Raw genomic sequence first — 27,612 nt, 5'->3', positions numbered from 1 at the left:
CAGCAGATCAGTTGTGTAAAGAGAAAGGACAGATTCGCATTTTGGATGTGTACCGTTTATCCTCCATCCCAAAGGTCGTGCCCTGTCTTTTCTCTTGCCCCTTAAATCCACTCTGTTACATAGAATTACATAGAATTTACGGCACAGAAACAGGCCATTCGGTCCATGCCGGTGTTTATGCTCCACGTGAGACTCCTCCCACCCTACTTCATCTCACCCTATCAGCATAACCTTCTATTCCTTTTGTCATAGATTCTTAGAATGATATAGCACAAAAGGAGGCCATTTGGACCATCGTGCCTGTGACGGCTCTTTGAAAGAGCTATCCAATCAGCCCAACTCCTCTGTTCTTTCCCCATAACCCTGCAAATATTTTTCCTTCAAGTATTTATCCAATTCCATTTTGAACGTTGCCATTGAATCTGCTTCCACCGCCCTTTCAGCCAGTGCATTCCAGATCACAACAACTCGCAGTGTAAATTTTTTTGTCTCATGTCGTCTCTGGTTCTTTTGCCAATCACCTTAAATCTGTGACCTCTGGTTATCGACCCTTCTGCCACTCGAAACAGTTTCTCCTTATTTACTCTATCAAAACCGTTCATGATTTTGAGCACCTTTATCAAATCTCCCCATAACCTTCTCTGCTCTAAGGAGAACAACCCCAGCTTCTCCAGTCTCTCCACATAACTGAAGTCCCTCATCCCTGGAACCATTCTAGTAAATCTCTTCTGCACCCTCTTTAAGGCCTTGACATCCTTCCTAAAGTGTGGAGCCCAGAATTGAACACAATATTTCTGCTGATGCATTACCAGTGTTTTATAAAGGTTTAGCATAACTTCTTTGCTTTTGTACTCTATGCCTCTATTTATAAAGCCAAGGATCCCATATGCTTTTTAACATCCTTCTCAACTTGTCCTGTCACCTTCAAAGACTTGTGTACATATATCCCCAGGCCTCTCTGAACACTCTCTGTTCCTGCACCCCCTTTAAAATTGTACCATTTAGTTTATATTGCCTCTCCTCATTCTTCCTACCAAAATATATCACTTCACACTTCTCTGCATTAAATTTCATCTGCCATGTGTCTGCCCATTTCACCAGTCTGTGTCTGTCCTCCTGAAGTCTGTTACTATCTTTCTCATTATTTACTACATTTCTGAGTTTCATGTCATCTGCAAACTTTGAAATTATGCCCTGTGACCCAAGTCCAGTCTTTAATATATATCAAAAAGAGCAGTGGTCCCAACACCGACCCCTGGGGAACACCACTGTAAACTTCCCTCCGATCTGAAAAACAACCATTCACCACTACTCTCTGCTTTCTGTCCTTTAGCCAATTTTGTATCCACACTGCCACTGTCCCTTTAATCCCATGGGGTTTAATTTTGCTAACAAGTCTATTATGTGGTACTTTATTAAATGCCCTCACGTAAAGAAAGAACTTGCATTTATATAGTGCCGTTCACGACCTCATGACGTCCCAAAGTGCTTTACAGCCAAGGAAGTACTTTTTGAAGTGTAGTCACTATTGCAATGTAGGAAACGCAGCTGCCAATTTGTGCATAGCAAGATCCCACAAACAGCAACAAGATAAATGATCAATAATCTGTTTTTTGGGTGTTGGTTTAGGGATAAATATTGCCCAGGACACTGGGGAGAGCTCCCCTGCACTTCTCCGAAAAGAAACTTTTACGTCCACCTGAGGGAACAGATGGGACCTCGGTTTAACGTCTCATCCAAAAGACAGCACACTCTGACAGTGCAGCGCTCCCTCAGTACTGGCACTGGGAGTGTCAGCCTGGATTATAGACTCAAGTCTCTCGAGCTCGACTTGAACCCACAAACTTCTTACATCAGAGGCGAATTTGCAGCCCACAGTAACCACAACTGACACCACTTGTACTTAGTTACTTAGCTAGATTCCCCTTAAATGCATCTATGCTACTCGCCTCAACTACTCCTTGTAGCAGTGAGTTCCACATTCTCACCACTCTCTGGGTAAAGAAGTTTCTCATGAATTCCCTAATGGATTTATTGGTGACTATCTTATATTTACGACCCCTGGTTTTGAACTCCCCCCACAAGTGGAAACACATTTTTGAGTCTAATGCCGTGGATTACGAATTCTTGGGGACCTGGGATTCAAGAACATTCGGAGTCCCTATACATCCCCCGCTCCCCCACTCCGTACAACACCCCTCCCCTGCCCTCCCCCCTGTACAACACCCCTCTCCCCGCCCCCCCCCCCGTACAACACCCCTCTCCCCGCCCCCCCCCGTACAACACCCCTCCCCTGCCCCCCCCCTGTACAACACCCCTCTCCCCCGCCCCCGTACAACACCCCTCCCCTGCCCCCCCCCTGTACAACACCCCTCTCCCCCGCCCCCGTACAACACCCCTCCCCTGCCCCCCCCTGTACAACACCCCTCTCCCCCGTCCCCCGTACAACACCCCTCTCCCCCCCCCTGTACAACACCCCTCTCCCCCGCCCCCGTACAACACCCCTCCCCTGCCCCCCCCCTGTACAACACCCCTCTCCCCGCCCCCCCCGTACAACACCCCTCTCCCCCGCCCCCCCTGTACAACACCCCTCTCCCCCGCCCCCGTACAACACCCCTCCCCTGCCCCCCCCCTGTACAACACCCCTCTCCCCGCCCCCCCCGTACAACACCCCTCTCCCCGCCCCCCCTTGTACAACACTCCTCTCCCCCCCCTGTACAACACTCCTCTCCCCCCCCTGTACAACACCCCTCTCCCCCGCCCCCCCTTGTACAACACTCCTACCTCCCCCCCCTGTACAACACCCCTCTCCCCCGCCCCCCCCCTGTACAACACCCCTCTCCCCGCCCCCCCCTGTACAACACCCCTCTCCCCCGCCCCCCCTTGTACAACACTCCTACCTCCCCCCCCTGTACAACACCCTCTCCCCCGCCCCCCCTGTACAACACCCCTCTCCCCCGCCCCCCCTTGTACAACACCCCTCTCCCCCGCCCCCCCCCTGTACAACACCCCTCTCCCCGCCCCCCCCTGTACAACACCCCTCTCCCCCGCCCCCCGTACAACACCCCTCTCCCCCGCCCCCCCCCTGTACAACACCCCTCTCCCCCGCCCCCCCCCTGTACAACACCCCTCTCCCCGCCCCCCCCTGTACAACACCCCTCTCCCCCGCCCCCCCTTGTACAACACCCCTCTCCCCGCCCCCCCCTGTACAACACCCCTCTCCCCCGCCCCCCGTACAACACCCCTCTCCCCCGCCCCCCCCCTGTACAACACCCCTCTCCCCCGCCCCCCGTACAACACCCCTCTCCCCCGCCCCCCCCCCCGTTGTACAACACCCCTACCTCCCTCCCTGTACAACACCCCTCTCCCCCGCCCCCCCCTTGTACAACACCCCTACCTCCCTCCCTGTACAACACCCCTCTCCCCCGCCCCCCCCTTGTACAACACCCCTACCTCCCTCCCTGTACAACACCCCTCTCCCCCGCCCCCCCTGTACAACACCCCTCTCCCCCGCCCCCCGTACAACACCCCTCTCCCCCGCCCCCCACCTTGTACAACACCCCTACCTCCCTCCCTGTACAACACCCCTCTCCCCCGCCCCCCCGTACAACAATCCCCCCCCCCCCCACCCCGGACAACACCCCTCCCCCCGCACCCCCCCCCATTAAAACATGAACGTGTAGTAAAATGCATGAAGAAATAGGCCCATAGAATGTTTACACGCTTTTTTGATAATAAAGCAAATTGTATCACAATGTGTACGCTTAAATGAAACTGTTTAATTTGACAGGGGGGGATTCTATATTGGCCCATGCGTTAATCCACCCCTGATGCTCTGTAACAGTACAAGCAATGTGTCTGACCCATGCACTGCCCTGTGCGGTACATACACTGTAGTCTCAACTGTTGTTACTTGTTTTTGCACCAGCTCAGATACCGGACCCGGGACCAGTCTTTTGGTCCGCTGGTCATATTTGAACATTTTTACTGGGCTCCTGTATCCACCTGGATGTGGGGCCAGAGATTTCCTGCGGCTACCGGTAAAAGTTGGAAATATAAATGTTATTTAAATTTGTTTTCCATGCCCTGCAACCAATTGCACAAGCTTCCTGTCTTTTAAAATGTAAGATCCTTTGTACCGCCATGGTATAGCTGTTTGCCAAAGATAAAGATCCTTGCATCATAGAATCATAGAAGTTTACAACATGGAAACAGGCCCTTCGGCCCAACATGTCCATGTCGCCCAGTTTATACCACTAAGCTAGTCCCAATTGCCTGCACTTGGCCCATATCCCTCTATACCCATCTTACCCATGTAACTGTCCAAATGCTTTTTAAAAGACAAAATTGTACCCGCCTCTACTACTGCCTCTGGCAGCTCGTTCCAGACACTCACCACCCTTTGAGTGAAAAAATTGCCCCTCTGGACCCTTTTGTATCTCTCCCCTCTCACCTTAAATCTATGCCCCCTCGTTATAGACTCCCCTACCTTTGGGAAAAGATTTTGACTATCGACCTTATCTATGCCCCTCATTATTTTATAGACTTCTATAAGATCACCCCTTAACCTCCTACTCTCCAGGGAAAAAAGTCCCAGTCTGCCTAACCTCTCCCTGTAAGTCAAAGCATCCTAGTAAATCTTTTCTGCACTCTTTCTAGTTTAATAATATCCTTTCTATAATAGGGTGACCAGAACTGTACACAGTACTCCAAGTGTGGCCTCACCAATGCCCTGTACAACTTCAACAAGACATCCCAACTCCTGTATTCAATGTTCTGACCAATGAAACCATACATGCCGAATGCCTTCTTCACCACCCTATCCACCTGTGACTCCACTTTCAAGGAGCTATGAATCTGTACTCCTAGATCTCTTTGTTCTATAACTCTCCCCAATGCCCTACCATTAACGGAGTAGGTCCTGGCCCGATTTGATCTACCAAAATGCATCACCTCACATTTATCTAAATGAAACTCCATCTGCCATTCATCGGCCCACTGGCCCAATTGATCAAGATCCCGTTGCAATCCTAGATAACCTTCTTCACTGTCCACAATGCCACCAATCTTGGTGTCATCTGCAAACTTACTAACCATGCCTCCTAAATTCTCATCCAAATCATTAATATAAATAACAAATAACAGCGGACCCAGCACCGATCCCTGAGGCACACCGCTGGACACAGGCATCCAGTTTGAAAAACAACCCTCTACAACCACCCTCTGTCTTCTGTCGTCAAGCCAATTTTGTATCCAATTGGCTACCTCACCTTGGATCCCATGAGATTTAACCTTATGTAACAACCTACCATGCGGTACCTTGTCAAATGCTTTGCTGAAGTCCATGTAGACCACGTCTACTGCACAGCCCTCATCTATCTTCTTGGTTACCCCTTCAAAAAACTCAATCAAATTCGTGAGACATGATTTTCCTCTCACAAAACCATGCTGACTGTTCCTAATTAGTCCCTGCCTCTCCAAATGCCTGTAGATCCTGTCCCTCAGAATACCCTCTAACAACTTACCCACTACAGATGTCAGGTTCTCCTGGTCCTGATAACCATCCAATCATCCCCACTGGAAAGTGAATGTCGGGTGAGAACAGCATCAGGCTTGGCTGTGATGCTTCACGTGATGGAATAGCTTGCCAACGCAACGCCGATTTACATTTCTAAAGCTCTCCTCGATCCCAGAGAGATGAAGAATGGCCGCTCGGCGAGTTAAGGGAGAGTGGGCATTGTACATGGAGCCACGCTCCAACATTTGGGGTCTCCTTTCCCTCCGGGCCTCCTGCTCTGATGATGTCGCTGGGACTGTTTGCATTTCACAATGATTTCATGCCTTTCGGAAAACGAGTCACAACTTCGGATTGGCCTATTCAGTGAACGTCAGTCAGTAGGGTGTGGGAGTTCTAGCCCTGGTTCAGAACCTGAGCATTTAATCTAAGCGGACACACCAGAACAGTACCGAGGGGGCGCTGCACTTGGGCAGGTGCTGTCCTTCGGATGAAACGTTAAAAACTGAGGCCCCGTCTGCCTGTTTCTGTGGTTCAGGCGGCCGTTAAAGATCCATGACATGATTCAAAGAGTAGAGATTTGTTCTGATTGCCTGGCCAACACTACCAAAAATAGATTAACTGGTCATTCATCTCGTCGTTGTTTGTGGGATCTTATTGTTACATTTGTCTACGTAACAACAGCCACGTTGCATTTCAAGGTAACTCACTGTGTGTAATGCGCTTTCTGAAAGAAATTCAACGAGGCTGAACAGCAACAATAACAACAACTTGCATTTATATTGCGCCTTTAGCATAGTAAATATCCCAAGGTGCTTCACAGGAGCGATTATCAGACAAAATTTGACATCGAGCCACATGAACGAATATTAGGACAGATGGCCAAAAGCTTGGTCAAAGAGGTAGGTTTTAAGGAGCGTCTGAAAGGAGGAGAGAGAGGCAGAGAGGTTTAGGGAGCGAATTCCAGAGCTTAGGGCCCAGGCAGCTGAAGGCACGGCCGCCAAATGGCGGAGCGAAGGAAATCGGGGATGCGCAAGAGGCCAGAATTGGAGGAGCGCAGAGATCTCGGAGGGTTGTAGGGTCGGAGGAGGATACAGAGATAGGGAGGGGGCGAGGCCTTGGAGGGATTTGAACACGAGGATGAGAATTTTAAATTCGAGGTGTTGCTGGACCGGGAGCCCATGTAGGTCAGCGAGCACAGGGGTGATGACTTGGTGCAAGTTAGGATACAAGCAGCAGAGTTTTGGATGAGCTGAAGTTTATGGAGCGTGCAAGGTGGGAGGCCAGTCAGGAGAGACTTGGAATAGTTGTTGTATAGATGACATCAGCTGCTCAAAGCACAGGATATTCACGGATCAAGAATGAATTTACAAGGCAACCCTTTTAATTTCCTGTGTCAACAAACAAAGGAAATGAAGTCGGAACCTACAATGTTGGCTTGTGATATCAGTGTTAGGCACACAGTGTGCAGTATATCATATATATACTGTAATTTTTTTTTGCTCGTTCACGAGATGTGGGCGTCGCTGGCGAGGCCAGCATTTATCGCCCATCCCTAATTGCCCTCGAGAAGGTGGTGGTGAGCCGCCTTCTTGAACCGCTGCAGTCCGTGTGGTGACGGTTCTCCCACAGTGCTGTTAGGAAGGGAGTTCCAGGATTTTGACCCAGCGACGATGAAGGAACGGCGATATATTTCCAAGTCGGGATGGTGTGTGACTTGGAGGGGAACGTGCAGGTGGTGTTGTTCCCATGTACCTGCTGCTCTTGTCCTTCTAGGTCGCGGGTTTGGGAGGTGCTGTCAAAGAAGCCTTGGCGAGTTGCTGCAGTGTATCCTGTGGACGGTACACACTGCAGCCACTGTGCGCCGGTGGTGAAGGGAGTGAATGTTTAGGGTGGTGGATGGGGTGCCAATCAAGGGGGCTTGTGACTCAGTAAATAACTCTGATGTACCATATCAAACAGACTGTTCCAGCCAGTTAGTGCACAAATTTTACAGGGAAGACCGAAAGATATAAAGTTTGATGGCAAGGTTAAGCTAATTTACATCTTTTCTCCTTTACCAAATATCGCTACACCAATAATTAATGGCCCAGAATTTGCTGAAAGAATAATGACATGTGAATGATGGATGCTGTTATTAATGTGCAAATCGGCCAGCAACTCGTGGCAAGGCAGAGATACCCCGTGTATTACAGATCGACACATGATACCGGACGATTTGCGTCGCTCCGCTGTTGGCTTTGTGAAAACGACATCTCACCCTTAACCTCCCCATGAGTTTCATGAAGTTGCAACATTTGAACATTAATTGCCATTAAACTCGCTACAGAAAGTTAAGTCTAGTAATTCATAGCGTAAGCATCCTTTTAACGACATGATTATTGCTAATGACTGCCAATCAACTTCTCTGGCCCAGAAAGTGAACAATTAAAAGTGTGGAGCCTCAGTCCTTCAGGTCGTGAATTGTTGGAGATTTTACATACAAGATTCTGAGGGGACTCGATAGGGTAGATGCTGAGAGGATGTTACCCCCCATGGGGGAATCTAAAACAATGGGGGCATAGTCTCAGAATAAGGGGTCGCCCGTTTAAGATGGAAATGAGGAGGAATTTCTTCTCCCAGAGGATCGTGAATCTTTGGAATTCTTTACCTCAAAAAGCTGTGGAGGCTGAGTCATTGAATACATTCAAGGCTGAGTTAGACAAATTTTTGATCAGCAAGCAAGTCAAAGGATATGGGGAAAGGGCGGGAAAGTGGAGTTGAAGTAAAAATCAGATCTGCCATGATCTCATTAAATGGCGGAGCAGGCTCGAGGGGCCGAATGGCCTACTCCTGCTCCTATCTCTTATGGTCTTATGGTCTTAAAAATGTCAAATTTTAAATTTTAAAATCTTTTTTCTTATCTTTCCTTTATGTCTCTTTTGTTTTTCTCTCTCTCTTAATCCAATCTTTCTTTCCCCCTCTCTTTATTTCTCTTCCTGTACCGGATTTGACATAGGGTTAGATGAAGAGGGCTTGGGAGGAGACTCATGTGAAGCATCCTCCCTCGGCTTTTTCCCCTCAACTTACAGCTCGAAAATGTTTTTACGCCATAACTTGCTGGAAGTGCGAGATGATAATTAGACCTTAGTGAACGATTGGACCAACGGTCTATCTCCTTAACCATTGAGATTTAAGGATTGGGAAAGAAACAGAGGAACGATGGAGAAGGAAATCGGGTGAATTAGAGTCAAATCAACTAATTGGATAGCTCTTTCAAAGAGCCGGCCCAGGCACGATGGACAGAATAGCCTCCTTCTGCGCTGTAAGATTCTATGGTATGGGAGCAAGGAAACAAAGCAGGGAGCAGTGTTCTGTTCAGGAAAAAAATAATCTCGGATTATTGTGGATAAATCTATGAAAAGGCAAATAAGGTTGGAGTCAAGTTAGCAGAGGAATGGAACAATAACAACTTGCATTCATATAGCGCCTTTAAAATTGTAAAACGTCCCACGACGCTTCACAGGAGCATCATCAGACAAAATTTGATACCGAGCCAAAGAAGGGGACATTAGGAAAGGTGACCAAAGGCTTGGTCAAAGAGGTAGATTTTAAGGAGCATCTTAAAAGAGCAGAGGGAGGTGGAGAGGTGAACAAAAAAAAGTTTCCGTAGCTAAGGAGATGAGATGGTCTGAAAAAAAGAAAGAACTTGCATTTATATAGCGCCTTTCATGACCTCAGAACATTGCATAGCGCTTTACAACCAATGAAGTACTTTTGAAGTGTAATCACCATTGTAATGTAGGAAAAGGACATCGCTGCAGGAGTTCCTCAGGGCAGTGTCCTGGGCCCAACCACCTTCGGCTGCTTCATCAATAACCTTCCTTCCATCATAAGGTCAGAAATGGGGATGTTCGCTGATGATTGCGCAGTGTTCAGTTCCATTCGCAACCCCTCAGATAATGAAGCAGTCCGAGCCCGCATGCAGCAAGACCTGGACAACATCCAGGCTTGGGCTCATAAGTGGCAAGTAACATTCGCGCCAGACAAGTGCCAGGCAATGACCATCTCCAACAAGAGAGAGTCTAAACACCTCCCCTTGACATTCAATGGCATTACCATCGCCGAATCCCCCACCATCAACATCCTCGGGGGTCACCATTGACCAGAAACTTAACTGGACCAGCCATATAAATACTGTGGCTAGAAGAGCAGGTCAGAGGCTGGGTATTCTGCGGCGAGTGACTCACCTCCTGACTCCCCAAAGCCTTTCCACCATCTACAAGGCACAAGTCAGGAGTGTGATGGAATACAAGAAGCTCGATACCATCCAGGACAAAGCAGCCCGCTTGATTGGCACCCTATCCACCACCCTAAACATTCACTCCCTTTACCACCGGCGCACTGTGGCTGCAGTGTGTACCATCCACAGGATGCACTGCAGCAACTCGCCAAGGCTTCTTCGACAGCACCTCCCAAACCCGCGACCTCTACCACATAGAAGGACAAGGGCAGCAGGTACATGGGAACAACACCACCTGCACGTTCCCCTCCAAGTCACACACCATCCTGACTTGGAAATATATCGCCGTTCCTTCATCGTCGCTGGGTCAAAATCCTGGAACTCCCTTCCTAACAGCACTGTGGGAGAACCATCACCACATGGACTGCAGCGGTTCAAGAAGGCGGCTCACCACCACCTTCTCAAGGGCAATTAGGGATGGGCAATAAATGCTGGCCTAGCCAGCGACACCCACATCCCATGAACGAATTAAAAAAAAAATGTGGCAGCCAATTTGCACACAGCAAGCTCCCACAAACAGCAATGAAATAATGACCAGATAATCTGTTTTAGTGATATTGGTTGAGGGATAAATATTGGCCAGGACACCGGGAAGAACTCCCCTAATCTTGCCGTGGGCGAAAGAAATTCTAAAAACAGCATCTGAAACTCAAATTGTTTCGGCTGTCGTGTGTCTGTGGGGCTGGAGGCTGCCAGGAAGTAAGTCATTGCTTCAATTTTCGATAAGGACTGTAATGCTTTTAAATAGGCCATGATCTGCTCGGTATACAAACGAGCAAACACACCGTATGGCCCGGGGAGCTTTATTTGATATTTTGCCTCATGTTTATTCACTCAGCAGTTGCTATGTGATAAATTGCAGCTCAGGCACAACGACTCTGCACCTGGGCTGATTTAGGAATGTAGGAACAGGAGTAGGGCATTCAGTCCCTCGAGCTTGTTCTGCCATTGAATTAGATCATGCCTGATCTGTATCTTAACTCCATCTACTCGTCTTGGTTTTGTAACCCTTAATATCTTTACCTAACAAAAATCTATCAATCTCAATTTTGAAATTTTCAATTGACCCCCAGCCTCATCAGCTTTTTGGGGGAGAGAGTTCCAGATTTCCACTCCCCTTTGTGTGAAGAAGTGCTTCTTGGTTTCACCCCTGAATGGCCTAGCTCTAATTTTAAGCATCAGTATGGGTGGAAATAAGAAATAACAAAGGGCAGAAAACACTGGTGGGAGTAGTTTATAGGCCGCCTAATAGCAGCTATACTGTTGGACAGAGTATTAACCATGAAAAAATAGGAGCTTGTAACAAAGATAATGCAGTAATCATGGGGGACCTTAATCTTCATATAGACTGGGCAAATCAAATTGGCAAAGGTAGTTTGGAGGATGAGTTCATGGGATGCATTCGAGATGGTTTCCTAGAGCAATATGTCATGGAACCAACCAGGGAAAAGGCTATTTTATATCTTGTATTATGTAATGAGACAAGGTTAATTAGCAATCTCACAGGTAAAGGATCCTCTGGGGAAGAGTGATCATAATATGGTAGACTTTCACATTGAGTTTGAGAGTGACTAAAGTCTGAAACTAGAATCTTAAACTTAAATAAAGCCAATTACATAGGTATGAGGGGCGCGTTGGCTAAGGTAGATTGGGAAATTAAATTAAAGGATATGACGGTTGAAAAGCCATGGCAAACATTTAAATAAGTATTTCAATATTCTCAACAAATATACATTCCATTGAGAAATAAAAACTCCATGGGAAAAGTGATCCACCCGTGGCTAACTAAAGAAGTTAAGGATAGTATTAGATTAAAAGAAGAGGCCTATAATGCTGCCAAGAAGAGTAGTAAGCCTGAGGATTGGGAGAGTTTTAGAAACCAACAAAGGACGACCTAAAAATTGATAAAAAGGGAGAAAATAGAATATGAAACTTGCAAGAAATATGAAAACGGATTATAAGAGCTTCTACAAGTGTGTAAAAAGGAAGAGAGTAGCAAAAGTAAACGTTGGTCCCTTAGAGGCTGAGACAGGAGAAATTATAATGGGGAATAAGAAAATGGCAGATGATGTTAAACAAATATTTTGGATCTGTCTTCACAGTAGAAGACACAAAAAGCATACCAGAAATAGTGGGGAACCGAGGGGTTAATGAGAGTGAGGAACTTAAAGTAATTATTATCAGTAGATAAAAAGTACTTGAGAAATTTATTGGACTAAAAGCCAATAAATCCCCTGGACCTGATGGCTGACATCCAAGGGTTCTAAAATAGGTGGCTGCAGAGATAGTGGATGCATTGGTTATGATCTTCCAAAATTCCCCAGATTCTTGAATGGTTCCAGCGGATTGGAAGGGAGCAAATGTAACCCTGCCATTCAAGAAAGGAGGGAGACAGAAAACAGGGAACTATAGGCCAGTTAGCCTGAAATCAGTCGTCAGGAAAATGCTGGAATCCATTATTAAGGAAGTGGTAACAGGGCACTTAGAAAATCATAATATGATTAAGCAGAGTCAACTTGGTTTTATGAAAGGGAAATCGTGTTTGACAAATTTATTAGAGTTTTTTGAGGATGTAACCAGCAGGGTAGATAAAGGGGAACCAGTGGACATAGCATATTTGGATTTTCAAAAGGCATTCGTTAAGGTGCCACATAAAATGTTGTTACACAAGATAAGGGCTCATGGGGTTGGGGGTAATATATTAGCATGGATAGAGGATTGGTTAACGGACAGAAAACAGAGAGTAGGGATAAACGGATCATTCTCAGGTTGGCAGGCTGTAACTAGTGGGGTACCTCAAGGATCGGTGCTTGGGCCTCAGCTATTTACAATCTATATTAATGACTTGAATGAAGTGACCGAGTGTAATGTATCCAACTTTGCTGATGATACAAAGCTAGGTGGGAAAGTAAGCTGTGAGGAGGAAACAAAGAATCTGCAAAGGGATATAGACAGGTTAATTGAGGTGGCAGATGGAGTATAATATGAGGAAATGTGAGGTTATTCACTTTGGTAGGAAGAAGAGAAAAACAGAATATTTTTTAAATGGTGAGAAACTATTAAATGTTGGTGTCCAGAAAGACTTGGGTGTCCTGGTACAAGAAACACAAAAAGTTAGCATGCAGGTACAGCAAGCAATTAGGAAAGTAAATGATATCTTGGCCTTTATTGCAAGGGGGTTGGAGTACAAGAGTAAGGAAGTCTTACTACAATTGTATCGGGCTTTGGTGAGATCTCACCTGGAGTACTGCATACAGTTTTGGTCTCCTTATCTAAGGAAGGATATACTTGCCTTAGGGGTGCTGCAACGGAGGTTCACTAGATTAATTCCTGGGATGAGAGGGTTGTTCTATGAGAAGAGGTTGAGTAGAATGGGCCTATACTCTCTGGAGTTTCGAAGAATGAGAGGTGATCTCATTGAAACATACAAGATTCTGAGGGGGCTTGACAGGGTAGATGCTGAGAGGTTTTTTTCCCCCTGGCCGGAGAGTCTAGAACTAGGGGGCATAATCTCAGGATAAGGGGTCGGCCATTTAAGACTGAGATGACGAGGAATTTCTTCACTCAGAGGGTTGTGAATCTTTGGAATTCTCTACCCCAGAGGGCTGTGGATGCTGAGTCATTGAGTATATTCAAGGCTGAGATGGATAGATTTTTGGACTCTAGGGGAATCAAGGGATATGGGGATCGGGCAGGAAAGTGGAGTTGAGGTTGAAGATCAGCCATGATCTGATTGAATGGCGGAGCAGGCTTGAGGGGCTCCTGCTCTTATTTCTTATGTGCAGCGCTCCCTCAGTACTCGCACTGAAGTGTCAGTCTAAACTATGTGTTTAAGTCACTGAAGCGAGGCTTGAATCCACAACCTTCTGACTCCGAGGGAAGAGTGCTACCCACTGAGGCAAGATTGACACCTCACACTGGCAGGTACTGATCTTTAAGGGAACGTCTCTAAATTATACACTCAAACTGATATCAAACTGAACATCTATAAATGCTCAATCTGTACCAGTACACCCAAATTTTCCATTGCACTTTTCCAATGATTTTCCCCTCTGTTTAACGTGTTAAGAACAATGATATCAGAAGCTAATTATTAATAAACCAGCTTTTAATAACATAATCATTATGACTGAAGCTTAATATAAGAATTCTCTCACCAGATAAACGAGAGTTAAAGGGTTAATGATCTAGCGGTTAATTGGACGGAGCTGCTGCAGTAACCTAGGGGATTAACAGGGGTGCTGCTATAAAAGTGTCTTTGAGCTGTTGCCATTGTTTGAAAGGAATGGCTCTCAGCAGCTACACTGGGCTTAGCTTCAGGACTCATCGGAGCTCCTGCCTGCTCTCTCTAATGTTCACCTGTCTGTTTCAGGGTAAGCACTAATGTCTGTTTCGAAATACACAGGGACTATTTCCACTGGAACATAGAAGACTAAGAGGAGATTTAATAAAGGTTTTTAAAAAAGAATTATCAGGGGTTTTTGATGGAGCGAATAGGGAAAGACTGTTTCCTCTGGATGGTGAGTCGGTGACGAGGGGCGGGGTCATCAATTTAACGTTGTCACTGAGAGAGTTTGGGAGCAATGGGGAGCAATTTTAACCTAACCTGCCCGTCGGCGAACTTACGAGATGGGGTGCAATGCTGTTTTTACAGCCCGCCCGATTTTACTCTCCATTAAAGTTAATTGCTTGCTGTGCACGGCCAGTGAGGGAGGCACCTCTTTCACCCCCCTCAAACTGGAAAATCACCGCCTCTACGTAAACGCTATCCATTTCAGCCATCAATTCCCAGACGCAAACCCACAAGTCGAGAAGTTGTGCTGCTAAGACACTGCAAGGAAATATTTTTCTATCATAGAATCTCACAGCACAGAAGGAGGCTATTCGGCCCGTTGTGTCTATGCCGGCTCTTTGAAAGAGCTATCCAATTAGTCCCACTCCCCCCCCGCAGCCCTGCAAATTTTATTAGTACTTAACTAAACTTTTTGTTGCCAGGTAACTTTTCACACCTCAGCCTCTCCGACTCAGACGGAGCACGATTTTTAAAGATGTTCGCTGAAGTTTTTGAAAATAGAGCAATTCGCCCGGTGAGGAACTTCAGTCAGCCACTGGACATTAACCTCACCATCTGTCTCCACGCGATACTGGGCCTGGTATGGACACGCTCAAAACCAGCGCTCTTACACTTTGATGAGTCTTTGGCAAAAAGTTCCAGATGTTAAATTTTTATACCTCTTCTTTTACTTTTGCTCCAAGGACGAGAAGCAAGAAATCCTGACGAGCTACATCTGGATGGAACAGGTACGTGATTGGGGTCAGCTGAAGAAAGAAAGAAAGATTGCATTTATATAGCGCCTTTCACGATCTCAGGATGTCCCAAAGTGCTTTATAGCCAATGAAGTACTTTTGAAATGTACTCACTGTTGTAATGTAGGAAACGTGGCAGCCAATTTGCGCACAGCAAGATCCCACAAACAGCAATGTGATAATGACCAGATCATCTGCTTTTTTTAGTGATGTTGGTTGAGGGATGAGCACACTCTCATCTGAGTCAGAAGGTTGTTGGTTCAAGTCCCACTCCAGAGACTTAAGCACATGATCCAGGCTGACGCTCCCAGTGCAGTACTGAGGGAGTGCAACACTGTCGGAGGTGCCGTCTTTTGGATGAGACATTAAACGGAGGCCCCGTCTGCCCTCTCAGATGGACATAAAAGATCCCATGGCAACTATTTTGAAGAAGAGCAGGGGAGTTCTCACCGGTATCCTGGCCAATATTTATCCCTCAACCAACATCACCAAAACAGATTATCTGGTCATTATCACATTGCTGTTGGTGGGAGCTTGCTGTATATTTCCTACAGCACAACAGTGACTACACTTCAAAAAGTGCTTTATTGGTTGTAAATCGTTTTGGGACATCCTGAGAAGTGTTTTATCAATGCACATTCTGCCCCTTCTCTTGAGCTGTGGCTCCAGCCGCATCATAGAGGTCGGGGAGCTGCGGTTTGAGTTGCAGCTACAGGTCTGATTGGGGGGAGGTGGGTCCGAGTAATACCAACCAGTAAAGCCTGAGAAGTGGGGGGCATTCCTACCGTTACATGGCTGTACAAACACTGTTCCTTCTCTCGCAGAGCTGGTTCCACGACTTCCTGGTGTGGGATCCATCGGACTACAGCGGGAAGCACTCTGTGGCTCTGCCAGCAGAAAAGCTCTGGCTTCCCGACACCTTCATCACTGAGATGTAAGTGACCGTTAGAACATTACCCTCTCGCTGAACCTCGGTGGTGAACAGTTTCTCCGTCAAGACTGGGGTGCACGGACTTCTGTCTTCGAGGTTTAAACTTCTCCTCAATGTTTTCACTCCGAGCATTTCACCTGCTTGAAACGTTACCTTGTCTCTTCCCTCCACACACCACCCTAAACATTCACTCCCTTCACCACCGGCGCACAGTGGCTGCAGTGTGTACCATCCACAGGATGCACTGCAGCAACTCGCCAAGGCTTCTTCGACAGCACCTCCCAAACCCGCGACCTCTACCACCTAGAAGGACAAGGGCAGCAGGGCACATGGGAACAACACCACCTGCACGTTCCCCTCCAAGTCACACACCATCCCGACTTGGAAATATATCGCCGTTCCTTCATCGTCGCTGGGTCAAAATCCTGGAACTCCCTTCCTAACGGCACTGTGGGAGAACCTTCACCACACTGACTGCAGCGGTTTAAGAAGGCAGCTAACCACCACCTTCACGGGCAATTAGGGATGGGCAATAAATGCCGGCCTCGCCAGCGATGCCCACATCCCATGAATGAATAAAAAAAACATGCTGTGCCCAACTTGTTTCCAGCATAGGGGTTGCCAGCTCTAGTTGGAGGCACACTTACATACACAGAGACTTCCCTCACACGTATATACATTCACACACAACTGCTCATATATTCATACAATGTTTTATCTGAAAGACAGCACTTCCAACAGTGCAGCACTCCCTCAGTACTGCCCTGGGGGTGTCTCGTGGGACTTGAACCCACAACCTTCTGACTCAGAGGTAAGAGTGCCACTGAGCCACGGCTGACACCAGTCAATCATTTCATCAGTTTGAATCTGTGGCCTCTTGTGCTGATGTACCCTGGAGTTGTGGACTTCTGGAACAGGCTGCCGGTTCATGCGGTAGACACCAATTTGCTGAATTCCTTCAATCGAGAGCTAGACCTGTTTCTGGCTGGGGCAGAGATCACCTCTTAAAAAAGGACGGGAATGTAATGCATGGAATTACCAGAGTGATCTCCTGGACTAGTTTCAATCGCCTAAGGGTTCAGAGGAATTTCCCAGATTTTTTTCCCCCCAAATTGGCCTGGCTTTTTACCTGTTTTTTCGCCTCTCCCAGGAGATCATGGTGTAGGGTGGGGAGTGAATATATTGTGATACACAAGGTATCATGATTGTGTGGGAAAGGCTGGATGGACCAGAGGATCTTCTCCTCTCTGTTGTTGTTTGTATGTTTAAAAGCCCTCAGTGAAGAGGTGAAGGGACACAGATTTAATCCCTTGTGTTTGAAACAGGGTCGATGAGGATAAATCGCCTCAGGCTCCGTACCTGTACGTACATCACACTGGGAAGGTGGTCTATGGAAAGCCCCTGAGAATCGTCAGCTCCTGCAACCTCAACATCTTGTACTTCCCTTTCGACATTCAGAAATGCTCACTTACTGCTTCAACCATCACCTTTCATGGTAAAGATTCATTAAGTATCATTATTATATCTGACTTCCACAGTAACATGGTGACTTGTACCTTAATTTCAGATGCCTTAAATTAAAGATATTGGCAAGAATGTGTGTTAAGTGTTCAGAGAACTTACAAACTATATTCTAGTGAAGGCTGAGGTTATTGGCAGACCCAACCCTTGACCAGGATTGGCCCACAGCACCAAACTGGTCCTAATTTGGCAATCTCTCGTGGGGAGTGGACAGGACGGCCAATGTGAGAAAAGGAACAGGGGGCAGTCTTCTCATATTGGGTTTGAGATCTATTGTTGGGTGTGTAGAGGGAGCTTTACTCTGTATCTAACCCGTGCTGTACCTGCCCCGGGAGTGTTTGATGGGATAGTGCAGAGGGAGCTTTACTCAGTATCTAACCCGTGCTGTACCTGCCCCGGGAGTGTTTGATGGGATAGTGCAGAGGGAGCTTTACTCAGTATCTAACCCATGCTGTACCTACCCTGGAAGTTTTGATGGGACAGTGTAGAGGGAGCTTTACTCAGTATCTAACCCATGATGTACCTACCCTGGAAGTTTTGATGGGACAGTGTAGAGGGAGCTTTACCCTGTATGTAGTCTGTGCTGTACCTGACCTGGGATTGCTTGATGGGACAATGGTTTTCCAACATCACTAAAACAGATTATCTGGTCATTATCACATTGCTGTTTGTGGGATCTTACTGTGCGCAAATTGGTTGCTGCATTTCCTACATTACAACAGTGACTACATTTCAAAAAGTACTCCATTGCTGTAAAGCGCTTTGGGAGGTCCTGAGGTTGTGAAAGACACTGGAAATGCAAGTTCTTTCCTTTCTTTCTATCTTTGAATCTAATCTCTCTCATTTTTCAGACACTGACGTGAGGCTACACCTGGAGCAGACCTCAGAGGAGATAACCTCCAAATCTAAGAAAATGATTGCAAGCAAAGGAGAGTGGGAACTAACCCAGATCAACGCCCATGAGGAGAAGGTTTATGTCGATGGGCAAAGTTATCATTTTGTTGCCTTGGAGGTAAATTTAACCGGAGAGAAATAATTACATCATCCTGCCTCCCCCCAAACAGCGCACCATAGCTCAGCAGGCTAAAGTAATCAAGGTCCCAGGTTCAATCCTGGCCTGTGCTGTTCTCCGCCAGGGATGTAGTTTGTGTGCTGGGGGTCTTCAATGGACCTCCACACTCCTGGGCTCCATAGAATCACAGAATCTTACAGCACAGAAGGAGGCCATTCGGCCTATTGTGCCCATGCCGGCTCTTTGAAAGAGCTATCCAATTAGTCCCACTCCCCCGCTCTTTCCCCAGAGCCCTGCAAATTTTTCCTTTTCAAATATTTATCGAATTCCCTTTTGAAAGTTACTATTGAATCTGCTTCCACCGCCCTTTCAGGCAGCGCATTCCAGATCATAACAACTGGCTGTATGAAAAAAAAAATTCTCCTCATCTCCCCCTCTGGTGCTTTTGCCAATTACCTTAAATCTGTGTCCTTAGGTTACCGACCCTCCTGCCAGTGCAAAGTTTCCCCCTTTCTATTCTATCAAAACCCTTCATACTTTTGAACACCTCTATTAAATCTTCCCTTAACCTTCTCTGCTCCAAGGAGAACAATCCCAGCTGGTCCAATTGCTCCACATAAGTGAAGTCCCTCGTCCCTGGTATCATTCAAACAGAAGAAAGGAAAAAAAATTAGGCAGGATCCCCACTTCTGATTGCTATCCAGCGACTTCTGCCTGGACGATGCTTCTGTGTAGAACTTTGGGTGAGGGCCCAGGTTGGGCCTGACTGTGATGCTCTCCATAGTTCAATCGCCTGTCAACATTCACAAGTGAAGGATGGCCACGTAGGCGAGGTACCGAAGGGTTCCCAGAGCAGTAGAATTGTAGCCCAGCATGGCCGGCACCTTCAAGAGAAGAAGGGATAAAATTGGAATAGCATTTTTCAAATGAAACAATAATTAAAAAACGATATCGTATTAACTGATTGGGTACGTTATTATATATATACAATTTTCCAACATTACAAGGAAATTCCAGCACAGAAACAGGCCATTCAACCCAACTGGTCTGTGCCGGTGTTTATGCTCCACACGAGCCTCCTCCCTCCCTACTTCATCTCACCCTATCAGCATATCCCTCTATTCCTTTCTCCCTCATGTGTTTATCTAGCCTCCCCTTAAATGTATCTCTGTTATTCGCCTCAACTACTCCTTGTGGTAGCGAGTTCCACATTCTAACCACTCTCTGGGTAAAGAAGTTTCTCCTGAATTCCTTATTGGATTTATTAGTGACTATCTTTATATTTATGACCCTTAGTTTTGGTCTCCCCCAAAGTGGAAACACTTTCTCTACGTCTACCCTATCAAACCCTTTCATAATTTTGAAATTATGAAGCATGAACGCTGTTACTCAAATAGCTTTTTATATTTGTTATTAGTTTTTCTGGATTTACGATTTTTCTCTTGCCCAGTGATCCCTGAACGCCTCACCTCTCCCCCTGCAGGTAACGATTAAGCGGAGACCGATGTTTTACATTGTGAACCTGCTGGTGCCCAGTGCGTTCCTCATGGTGACCGACATCCTGAGCTTCTACCTCCCCACTCACAGTTTTGATCGAGCCTCCTTTAAGATGACCCTCATGCTGGGCTACTCAGTGTTCCTCATCATTGTGAAGGACTTGCTGCCCAGCAACTCGACTCACACTCCCCTGATAGGTAAGGCCTGGAGTTGTACCATCCCTGCTCTCAGCTCGTACTGAGGTCAGTGCCTCTCTTCAAGGGCACTTGTCGATCGTCCTCTCTGCGGAACGGGTCAGTCACATAATCAGGAGTTGCACGCAATGTGTGTATGCGTGAGTGTGAGTACGTGTGACTGTGTGTCTGTTTGTTACGAGACTGGGTGAGTGCATGTGTCTCTGTGTAGGAATGGGTGTATTTGTGTCTGTGTGTTTGTGACTGTGTGTGTGTGTGTGTGTGTGTGTGTGTGTGTGTGTGTGCCTGCCTGTTAGTATGTGTGTGTGTGTGCCTGCCTGTTAGTATGAGTTTGTGTATGTGACTGTGTGTGTGTGAGTATGTATCTGACACTTGAACTTTCAACTTTGGTGGGAGCATGTTTGTGTGTGTGTGTTATGAGTGTGTAAGTGTATCTGTGTGTGTGTCACTATGTCTGTGTGTTGTGAGTATCTGTCTGTGTAACTCTGTATCTGTGTGTGTTTGTGTGTATGTAAGTGAATCTGTTTGTGTTTGTAATTGTATCTGAGTGTGTGTGTGTCTTTGTGTGTGTGTGTGTCTTTGTGTGTGTGTGTGTCTTTGTGTGTGTGTGTGTCTGTGTGTGTGAGTACCCGTGTCTGTGTGAGAGTGTCTGTGTGTACAGCCAGGTATCCATAATATGCCTTACACACATTACAGATCAACATACTTCATGTGTATATTTACTGAACAAACATCTCCCACCATTCAGTAACCAAGGAAGTAAAGCACTCTCAATGATCAAAAACACTCTCGCTCAGTCTGCTTTTCATCTTACCATTTTACCAACAAACGCACAAAAATGGTTAAAGTTCACACGCATATGCCATGAGTATTGAGATCACACGTCCAATGACGGTGTCTATTACTCATTTTCTATTTTCTAATCAAAAATGCAATTGGTCACATCTGGATTCCCAATTAGCCACATGTGGCTGGTAGCTGAATTATTGGACAACACTGGGTTAAGTGCAAGCTGCTGCTTCCTCCAAGCCTATGACCCAGTTCAGTCCTTCTGCTCTGCCGACTCTGTGGGTTCCCACTTCCCTCCACTCCACTATCCATCACCTCCCAGAACTCTCTTGTGTTCTTGTACATAGAATGACATAGAATTTACAGCACAGAAAAAGGCCATTCGGCCCAACTAGTCTATGCCGGTGTTTATGCTCCACACGAGCCTCCTCCCTCCCTCCTTCATCTAACCCTGTCAACATATCTCTCTATTCCTTTCTCCCTCATGTGTTTATCCAGCTTCCCCTTAAATGTATCTGTTATTCGCCTCAACTACTCCTTGTGGTAGCGAGTTCCACATTCTCACCACTCTCTGGGCAAGGAAGTATCTCCAGAATTCCCTTTGGATTTATTAGCAATTATATCTATGGTCCCTATTTTGGTCTTGCTCACAAGTGGAAACATCTCCTCCACCTCTAATCCACTGAACCCCTTCATCATTTTTAAGACCTCTATCAGGCCACCTCTCACACTCTTTTTTTCCAGAGAAGAGCCCCAGCCTGTTCAATCTTTCCTGATAATTATGATCTCTCAGTTCTGGTGTCATCCTAGTAAATCTTTTTTGCACCTTCTCCAGTGCCTATATCCTTTTTGTAATATGGTGACCGGAACTGTCCACAGTACACTAAGTATGATCTAACCAACGTTCTATGTAAATATAACATAGCTTCTCTGCTTTTGAATTTTATTCCTCTAGAAATCAACCTCAGTGCTTTATTTGCACTTTTTTTGGTTTTGTTAACCTCCGTTGCTACTATTAATATTTAAGAAAAGAAAGAAGAACTTGCAGTGCCTTTCACAACCTCAGGACATCCCAATGTGCTTTACATCCAATTTTGAAGTGTGGTGACTGTTGTAATGTAGGAAACGCACAGCAAGATCCCACAAACAGCAATGTGATAATGACCGGATAATCAGCTTTTAGTGACATTGATTGAAGGATAAATATTGGGCCAGGTCACTAGGGACAACTCCCCTGCTTTTCTTCGTATTAGTGGCCGTGGGATCTTTTACGTCCACCTTAGAGGGCAGTCAGGACCTCGGTTTAACGAGTCATCCGAAAAATGGCACCGCCGACAGTGCAGCACTCCCTCAGTACTGCACTGGGAGCGTCAGCCTGGAGTTTGTGCTCAAGTCTCTGGAGCATATTGACGGCAAAACCACTGCCCCGAAACTCCGTTGGGCTTCTAGTGTCGGAGCTGCGGTCGGAGATCGGGCAGAACCTCCGCAGAATTTCAGGGCCTGTTTGTTTCAGAATTTGAAGCCTACGGTTTTCCTATTGGCAGAGCCCGCACCGAACTAACGCCATTTCATTCGCCGGTCTTGCTGCAGCCATTTGCTTCCTGGTGTCTCTGACCTTCATGGTAACCAGCTTGTTTGAGACCATCATCATCATCAACGTAATCCACCAGAACCCCAGGCAGAGGAAGGCTGTCCCGAAGTGGGTCCGGACCATCGTCCTGTATTACGGGGCGAAGCTGTTCTGGCGGAGAGGGAAGGAGCGAGTGTACCGCCGTGTCTCCCGTGTCCCACGGACCGCCAACGTCACAGACCAAGGTAACGCCAGCCTCTTTCGTCAGACCACCTGTTCCAGACTATCCCTCGGGCCGAGGGGGATCAGTGCTGGGAATGCAACACTTTGTCACTCTCGGCGTGTCCCCGGGGTAGATTTTCAACTTGCTGCCCGGGCATCCAACTGGCGTTTCCGATTGGCCACCTGTTATAGAAACCATTCCCATTGTGGCCAGTTTTATGCCCAATCGGCAAGTTGACACTCTGCCTTCCAGTGTCACTATTAAACATTCCTAGGGCAAGTACAGCACGGGTTAGATACAGAGTAAAGCTCCTTCTACACTGTCCCATCAAACACTCCCAGGGCAGGTACAGCACGGGTTAGATACAGAGTAAAGCTCCCTCTACACTGTCCCATCAAACACTCCCAGGGCAGGTACAGCACGGGTTAGATACAGAGTAAAGCTCCCTCTACACTGTCCCATCAAACACTCCCGGGGCAGGTACAGCACGGGTTAGATACAGAGTAAAGCTCCCTCTACACTGTCCCATCAAACACTCCCAGGGCAGGTACAGCACGGGTTAGATACAGAGTAAAGCTCCCTCTACACTGTCCCATCAAACACTCCCAGGGCAGGTACAGCACGGGTTAGATACAGAATAAAGCTCCCTCTACACTGTCGCATCAAACACTCCCAGGTCACTTACAACACTGGTTAGATACAGAGTAAAGCTCCCTCTACACTGTCTTGAAAGAAAGTCAGGCTTAGCTATGGTGCCCTCCATAGTCAAATAGCTGTCTGCCGCTCACCACCCAGATTTCCACTCGGTGGACGAGGTTCTGGAGAGCCACAGGTGGCCATGAAACCGTCTACAACAAAAAATGAATGCGCTCAGGAGCAGAGGAAGGTGAAACTGGAAAGCAAAATAGAATTTCTCCTCATGTGAGTGAGTTTATTGAAATCATCCAGCAGCAACAACAACAACTTGCATTTATATAGCGCCTTTAATGCAGTAAAACATCCCAAGGTGCTTCACAGGAGCGATTATCAAACAAAAATTGGCACCGAGTCACACAAGGAGATATTAGGACAGGTGACCAAAAGCTTGGTCAAAGAGGTAGGTTTTAAGGAGGAGAGAGAGGTGGAGAGGCGGAGAGGTTGAGGGAGGGAATTCCAGAGCTCAGGACCTAGGCAGCTGAAGGCACGGCCACCAATGGTGGGGCAAAGGAAATCGAAGCAAGAAAAGTGACTTTCCAACCCTCCGAACCCTCTCCCACCTTTCGCGATTCCCATAACATTTCTAAAGCGCCACAAAGACAAGGAGTGCCTCGGTTCCACATTTAACTGGGGGTGAATTTAGGGGGCAATTATGGGGGCGGGGGGGGGCTCCGAAAATCGGAGTTCGGGTTTGGAACCCGGCTCCAACCCGCCGACTTCCGAGTTTCCCAGGGACCCGAAAAGCAGAAGTCCCGTCGGCAATTAGAGCCGGTGGGATGACAGTTAAAGAGCCAAATGTACCTCACTGAGGCGCTTTACCTGTGACAGGTGAAGTGATTAGAACGATTTTTAACTTACCTGGGCGGCTGGCCCACCGCTTCTGATTCACGCCTGGTTTTGGGCCGGGTGAGGGAACAAGAAACTAAATAAATTAAATGAAAAAACCATGGAAGGAAGTGAAAACACTAAATGCACCTACCTTTGCAACCTGCTCTGATGTCCGATGTCTCCCGCTCCGATATCGCCCTCTTCACCCCCCCCCCCCCGATATCTTCCCCCCCCCCCCCCCGCTGTCCCCCTCTTCTTCTCCTCCCCGATGTCCCTTCGATGTCCCCCTCTTCACCCCCCCGATGTCTCCTCCCCGATGTCCCTTCGATATCCCCCTCTTCACTCCCCCAATCTTCTCCCGATCTTCCCCTCTTCCCCCCCCCCCCCGCCACCCTGGTCTTCTAGTCTAGCGCCAGATCTTCCAATCTCCCCGCCCCCCCCAAATCTTCCAGCTCCGGATGGCGTCTGGCGCTCTCTTTCTTTCTCGCCACCCCCCCCGCCACCTCGCGTTGCAATTCCTGACAGTAGCCAGCCTGTCAATCAGACTGGCTGCCGGGCGCGAAACCCGGAGAGGACGTTGACCATCATCAGTCGACATGCGATCGCGTCGGAAACGGTAAGTTTTGTCCATGGGGGTTTGCCACGCGCACCTTCACCCCCCACTCCACTGTTGCCAACCCCCCACCATTGTAAAATCGAGCCTGATCTCTGTCTCCGACAGGTTGCGAATCGAAGAGTTCCTGCTCGGCCGAGATGGAGGTTCTTCAGGTGTTGCTGCGTAAGATCGCGGAGGGCGTGGAGGAGATCAAACAGTGCGTGGAGCGGCGCGACCAGGAGCGGGAGCTGGAGGACGAGTGGCTGCGGATCGGCCACATCCTCGACTGTTTCCTTCACTCCGTATATTTAATATTCTTCGCGGCTTTCTTGTTAATCCTGTGTTTCGCTTGGCTGAAGTGACTTTACGCCAGATCACCCAATACGGAAAAGAACCAGGGGCAGGAGTGGGGAGATGAGGAGAATTTATTTCTTTTAACACTGCGAGTTGTTATGATCTGGAATTCACTGCCTGAAAGGGCGTTGGAAGCAGATTCAACATTAACTTTCCAAAGGGAATTGGATATATAAAAGAAAGAACTTGCATTTTTCTAGTGCCTTTCACCACCTCAGGACCACCTGAGTAGAATGGGCCTATATTCTCTGGAGTTTAGAAGAATGAGAGGTGATCTCATTGAAACATATAAAAGTCTTAGAGGGCTTGACAGGGTAGATGCTGAGAGGCAGTTTCCCCTGGTTGGAGAGTCTAGAACTAGGGGTCATAGACTCAAGATAAGTGGTCGGCCATTTCTCCACTCAGAAGGTTGTGAATCTTTGGAATTCTCTACCCCAGAGGGCTGTAGATGCTCAGTCGTTGAGTATATTCAAGGCTGAGATTGATGGATATTTGGACACTAAAGGAATCAAGGGATATGGGGACAGGGCAGGAAAGCGGAGTTGAGGTAGAAGATCAGCCATGATCTTATTGAATGGCGGAGCAGGCTCAAAGGGCCAAATGGCCTACTCCTGCTCCTATTTCTTATGTTCTTAGGATGCCCCAAAGCACTTTACAGCCAATGAAGTACTTTTGAAGTGTAGTCACTGTTGTAATGTAGGAAACGCAGCAGCCAATTTGCGCCCAGCAAGTTCCCATAAACAGCAATGAAAACACTACCAGATAATCTGTTTTTAGGTGTTGGTTGAGGGATAAATATTGGCCAGGACACCGGGGAGAACTCCCCTGCTCTTTTTTGAAATAGTACTGTGGGATCTTTTTTGTCCACCTGAGAGGGCAGTCGGGGCCTCAGTTTAACGTCTCATCCGAAAGACGGCACCTCCGCCAATGCAGCACTCCCTCAATGCTGTACTGGAGTGTCGGCCTAGATTTTGTGCTCAAATCTCTGGAGTGGGACTTGAACCCACGATCTTCTGACTCAGAGCTGAGAGTGCTTGAAAAGGGAAAATTGGCAGACCTATGGGGAAAGAGTGGGGGGGAGTGGGACAAATTGGATAGCTCTTTCAAAGAACCGGCAATGGGCCGAATGGCCTCCTTCTGTGCTATAAGATTCTACGATAAATGATGTGGCCTTATTCATCTGGAGAAGTTGGGATTGTTCTCCTTTAGAGCAGAGAAGGTTAAGAGGAAATTTGAAAGAAGTGCTCAAAATCATGAAGGGTTTAGGTAAAGTAAATAAAGAGAAACTGTTCCCATTGGCGGAAGGGTCGAGAACCAGAGGACACAGATTTAAGGTGATTGGCAAAAGAACCAAAGGCGACACGAGGAAACATTTTTTTTACACAGTGAGTTGTTATGATCTGGAATGCGCTGCCTGAAAGGGCGGTGGAAGCAGATTCAATAGTAACTTTCAAAAAGGAATTGGGTAAATATTTGAAGGGAAAACTTTGCAGGGCTACGGGGTAGAGCGGGGTAATGGGACTAACTGGATTGCTCTTACAAAGAGCCGGCACGGGCACAATGGGCCGAATGGTCTCCTTCTGTGCTGTAGCCGTTCGATGATTATATGATTCTACCTTCAGCTTGATGTGAGTCCAGCAGGTGGCGCTGTTGATCCAGGAGCCCCTCCCATCCCCCACCTACTCCATGCCAGATACCTCACCAGGCTGAGACTGTGGTTAAAGGGCACTGTGTCTTGGTAATTGGTAATATATCAGCAAACCCTTTCTCATTTGGCTGCGCACACACACACAGCGGTACAATATAAACTGCCGGGAAACACATCATTCGCATCAGTCGGGCGTGACGTCAATAGTGAAGGAGCCACCCCCTTCCTGGCTCTACTCCCTCCGAAATACGGATTCACTGAGCTCGCCTTGGTGGGGACACTGCCCCTTTAAATCCAGCGGCCACAAGTAACCCCAAAGAAATCACAAGAAACAAAAGAAAAATTATTGGAGAGTTTTAGGTGCCAAAAAGTGCGTGCAATCATCTGTGGAGTTTGTGTGAATCTCACTGTATAATAAAAACACTTACAGGGGACTGGTTGGTGCAGTGGGGCAGACGCTCAACTTTCAACTCTGACTCCTGCATTGAAATCCAGACCGGACCGATGGGATGAGAGTCTCCTCCGTCTGCTTTCTAGTGTGTACTGTATATTTACAGGAGCTGATACTGAGGCACACACGGGCCCTACAGTACCAGACAAGGGTGAATCATTCCCCTTTATCTGCTCTGTCCTGTATATGTACAGGAACT

At 47.3% G+C, this 27,612-nt stretch overlaps 1 protein-coding gene across 1 annotated transcript in view; it reads left to right on the top strand.

Annotated features, from left to right (window-relative positions):
- LOC137331736 (5-hydroxytryptamine receptor 3A-like) overlaps window positions 1-25,322 on the top strand; it is a 28,156-nt gene extending 2,834 nt beyond the window's left edge. The window contains exons 2-10 of the mRNA XM_067995722.1: window positions 3,929-4,040; window positions 14,793-14,950; window positions 15,054-15,098; window positions 15,929-16,038; window positions 17,361-17,530; window positions 18,408-18,568; window positions 20,052-20,262; window positions 22,639-22,863; window positions 25,087-25,322. Of these exons, the coding sequence (XP_067851823.1) occupies window positions 3,929-4,040; window positions 14,793-14,950; window positions 15,054-15,098; window positions 15,929-16,038; window positions 17,361-17,530; window positions 18,408-18,568; window positions 20,052-20,262; window positions 22,639-22,863; window positions 25,087-25,322 (1,428 nt within the window). The remainder of the gene's footprint in view (window positions 1-3,928; window positions 4,041-14,792; window positions 14,951-15,053; window positions 15,099-15,928; window positions 16,039-17,360; window positions 17,531-18,407; window positions 18,569-20,051; window positions 20,263-22,638; window positions 22,864-25,086) is intronic.
- Window positions 25,323-27,612: the final 2,290 nt, after the last annotated feature.

This window comes from Heptranchias perlo, chromosome 13 (assembly GCF_035084215.1).
Source record: "Heptranchias perlo isolate sHepPer1 chromosome 13, sHepPer1.hap1, whole genome shotgun sequence".
In the NCBI taxonomy this organism is placed as follows: domain Eukaryota; kingdom Metazoa; phylum Chordata; class Chondrichthyes; order Hexanchiformes; family Hexanchidae; genus Heptranchias; species Heptranchias perlo.
The sequence above is the reverse complement of the archived record's forward strand: the minus strand, read 5'-3'. Positions and strand labels throughout refer to the sequence as shown.